This window comes from Puccinia triticina, chromosome 12A, assembly GCF_026914185.1.
Source record: "Puccinia triticina chromosome 12A, complete sequence".
Lineage (NCBI taxonomy): Eukaryota > Fungi > Basidiomycota > Pucciniomycetes > Pucciniales > Pucciniaceae > Puccinia > Puccinia triticina.
In genome coordinates this window covers 5,261,740-5,265,927 of record NC_070569.1, presented here as the reverse complement: position 1 = coordinate 5,265,927, position 4,188 = coordinate 5,261,740, and the positions used below count along the sequence as shown (strand labels likewise).

Here is a 4,188-nt window from a genome sequence, read left to right as displayed (position 1 = left end):
GGTTTCAGTTTCCACAGGATTCTCAGGTGTTCTCTCAACCTTCGCAATAGTCTGTAAATTCCAGGTTACATAGCAAGAGTCCGGGACCCGGGTTACCAGCGTCAAACGCGTTAACTTCCACGTTCGTCCGGCACATGCCGCCGGGCAAGCGAACCGCCCGCTTAATTTGCTAACTATTATAAGGCTCTCGATCGGAGGGCCGGGTGGGCAGGTGAACCCGCGTCCTTGCGGGAGCGCCCTGAACTTCGTTTCAGGTTAGCGACCGTTAAACAATTGCTATGTAACCTGGAGCCTGGCACCAATGCGAGTGCCCAATCATGAGGCTTGGTCGGCTGATGTTACCTGGGTGCCATGGTGACGGTACATGACGCCAGCGTGACGCCACTGATGTGCCACAATAGGCCACATTACGCAGTCTATGGTTCGGGTCCCTTCACGCAACACCAACCAACACATAACTTACCATGACCGCCTCAGCCTACAACAGGAAAAGCTCGCATCCGTCCCCTGCCTTCCCTCATGTGCATCTCATGCTTCAGATTTGGTTAATTGTTTATACGCAACTTGTAAAACAACCATAGAAATATAGACAGCTTTTGATTTATTGGGTCTCCGCGTAATGAAACACTTCGTGCTCATCAGGCCTCAAAAAAGCCACAAAAGGCAGCAATCCAAGGCTAGATGAAGTGTGCTTCGAAAGCCAAGGAGAGTTCCCAACGGGCCCTCTTTATCCATCCCCATACTTTCTGTTTCTTCTTCTTTTGATTCATACTGATCAACTGCTCAAATGTAGAACAACCCCACCTAAAAAAAAGTTCACTCGAGCAGTCTAAGTAACCCTCAGATCTCGAGCTCTCCGTCTTGAACGAACGGACGGTCGATAGCGTTGACGGCGCCCGCACAGAGCGGACAACAAGAGGCGACGAGGGAGTCAAGCTCGTTCTTGAGTTTCTGGATCTCCGAGCCTACCGAGCCCCCCCCCCCCCCCCCCCCCAGTGGCTGTGCCCGTGGCAGTACGGAGGCCGACGACGCGGGTGAAAGGGGCCGCCGCGGTGGTGGTCGACAGCGGCGGCGCGTGATCGGCGTCGTCGTCGTGCTTAGGGAGGATGGAAGACGATGAGCGGACGAGTCAGCTGGGCAGGGCGGGCAAGACGCCGCCAAGCGCTTTGACGCCCGAGCCGACTTTGCCCACGCCGCCGCCAATAAGCCCGACCAGTAGAAAAACACACCTGTAGCAACTTGGTACAATTGTGAACATTCCATAAGCTTGTAATACTTGTTGGTTGATTCCAGGCCTGCACAGCAGGCATTCCTTAATGCCGGTGGGTACTCCTCTTGCTTGTCAGAAATTGCAGTGGATAGATGTGTTGTGATTTTGTGGATAAACACCACAATGTTTGCTAACAAACAACTGCCCTGATTGGAAACTTGAAGTGTGATTTCATAGAATGGTTGAAGAATTTTGGCCAGGTCAAGCGCAAGGTCAAGATTGGTCAGTTTGATTTGATATTTGTGAGGAAGACCATAGTGCTTGTCTTTCTGCCACTCAAGAATTTGAGATGGAGAAAGTAAACATGTCTATTGTACAAAGAACGGAACAAGAAAGATACTCAAATGGCTGCTGAACAGCGTAAGACACTCAACAGTTGAGCAAAGGTGGAATTCCACCAGTTCATCACATCCCATTTAATGTTGTGGAGCTTTCCTACATTGTGACCATCGAAGAGCTCCACAAAGAGCACTTTTGAATTCAGAGACTTGTTCAGCTTGTGTAAAACCAATTTGAACTGGTTTTTTTTTGAATGGTACATTTTCAAAAACAAGAATTATTCCTACATAGCAGAAGAGGCAGGCTTAATACCTTAGTGAATTTTTCTTTGCAATATCCAGAAGTATATTGGTACATTCCATCCTCATCACTCATCCCATAAAACATTTATCTCTCCAGTAAAATCTTATCATCATCTAGCAGCTCAGTCTCCAGCAAGTTGTTATTGTTGTTTTTGTATCCAGAATCTTCAACTCCAGTATCCCTATAATATTTTGGCATAAAAAATTTGCTGAAAATGAAGTCTTTAAGCAAGCTACAAGGTACCACATACAAATTAATTTGATCTTCTGTATTTACTTCATTGTCTTAATAATCATTGATGGTGACCGGACCGCTAAGGGTAGGTTGCCTAGGTCCAAGCACGCGAGCTTGTGTAAGGACTCCAGTTGGGAGTCCTTCACTGTCCGTCGAGTGGGGCACAGAGGGGGAACCTCAAGACGAGATTCTAGTTCACGGGGCTATATATTTCAGATGAAGGGGACAATCTAGCCGGGAGAGATGTGAAGGGCAAGATCCCTCAGTATATACAACTCACGGAATCAGACATCCGTCATCGTCAATCAACATCTCATTGGTCATTGATCAACATCTCCTGGTCATTGATCCACCATCTCTTGTCTCTCATCTCGAAGGGCATCCCATTGGACCCAGAAATCTTCTCCAGTGATCTCTCAGTCAACAAATCAGACAACAACAGCACACCAAAAATGACAAAGCCTCCAGCAAAGAAAGCGACTCAGAAGAAACCCACTGCGAAAAAAAATGAAGATAAGACGCCTCCTCACTCGCGGACCTACGATCAAAAAAAACATCTCCTTGAGTTAGTTGCACATTACACCGGCAAAGGATTTGGTGTTGATAACGGTGGCCTCAACAAACCCGGTTGGTCGCATCTGATGAACGATCTCAATGAACGCTTCGAAATCAAACTCTCTCGTGAACAGATCAAAAATCAGAAGAACAAGTTGCGTGATTTTTACGTCGACTACAAGTTCTTGCGCGATCAGAGTGGATTCGGATGGGATCCGGAAAAAAACACGGTCACAGCAGACACAAAAACATGGGATGAGCTGATCAAATCTCACCCACGCCGTGCGTTCGGGAAAATCAAGGACAAACCCTTTCCCTTCTACGATCTTGCGATGCAGGTCTTCAGCGGTACGTTCGCGACTGGCGAGATAGCCAACTCTGAAGATGTACCAGATTTGAATGATACACCGATCGCCGACATCGTCCCAGTCAACCGAGCAAAGGAGGCCGCAGCAGCCAAACAAACACCGACTGCAGCTTCCAAAATACAAGCCAAGAGACCAGCAATGATCTTGGATCCTGAAGATAGCGACATTGAAGTTGACCCAGATACCGCAACACCCGCCGTGAAGCGTACTCGTGAAGGCAAAAACGACATTATCAAGAGTGGCCTGGGGGGATTGACTAGCGCAATCAAATAGCTAGCCGAGTCAAAGACCAAGAAGATCGAGGGAGCCCAGTCCAATCCAACCTTGACTTGCTCCGAGAAAGCCATCGAGCTCTGCGCAAAGTCATTCTTGGGGACAATTGCCGACCTTGAGTTCCTTGGATTCGTTGCAGTCTTAGAGAACGAAAAGAAAGCACAAACGTACTTGACTTTGGCTCGTACATCAACTGAGTCCATCTGTGAGATGTGGCTTTGAAAAGAAGCTTTGAACATGGTAAGTTTATTCTTTCTCTTCTCCTGATGGTCGACAAACTCTGACATTGTTTAATCTCACCGCTCATTTTAGTAAACACTCAGGGACCATCGATAGTGCCACTGACAACACCCTTATCTTTTTCATCATAAGACAACTCTCTATGACTGCATTTTTTTGTTTTCTATCCTCTTCACACCGCTGAAATGCCAACAGAATTGGGACAACATAATTTCTAAGCTAGAAAATAACTTTTAGTGAGGCAAGAAATAGAAAACATGTTTGAAGGGAAGGAAGGAGCATGATCTAAGCGCGGGACCAAAGGAAAGTGGTGTATTGGTTCCAAAGTTTTTCTGCCAATCGATCGCGCCGGAATTTCATGTATGTGTCTTCTTGAGCTGTGGAGGGTGGAGGTTCATCGGGATCATCTGTAGATGCTGCATGGGTGGCTGCGTCGGCCTCGGTGTATTCTTCAAACATTGTCTCAACCGACTCGTGTTTCCGCATGAAGTTCCAAAGCATGACAAGGGCATAGATGAGACGGACCTGCTTTTTCAGCTCAATTTCCGGAGGCACTTTTAGAATAGGGAACTTCTTCTTTAAGCACCCAAAGATTCTCTCAACACAGTTGCAAAGTGTTGCATGTCGTAAGTTGTACAGTTCTTTCTTCGTTTCTGGTCGGAGGCC

At 47.1% G+C, this 4,188-nt stretch overlaps 1 protein-coding gene across 1 annotated transcript; it reads right to left on the bottom strand.

Annotated features, from left to right (window-relative positions):
* Positions 1-840: 840 nt before the first annotated feature.
* On the bottom strand, positions 841-3,485 carry PtA15_12A509 (uncharacterized protein; the record flags this gene model as incomplete). Its single annotated transcript, XM_053162125.1, has 3 exons — positions 841-965; positions 1,018-1,096; positions 3,114-3,485. 3 exons carry the CDS (start codon positions 3,483-3,485, stop codon positions 841-843), a joined length of 576 nt encoding a protein of 191 aa, XP_053026074.1.
* Between the last annotated feature and the right edge of the window lie 703 nt (positions 3,486-4,188).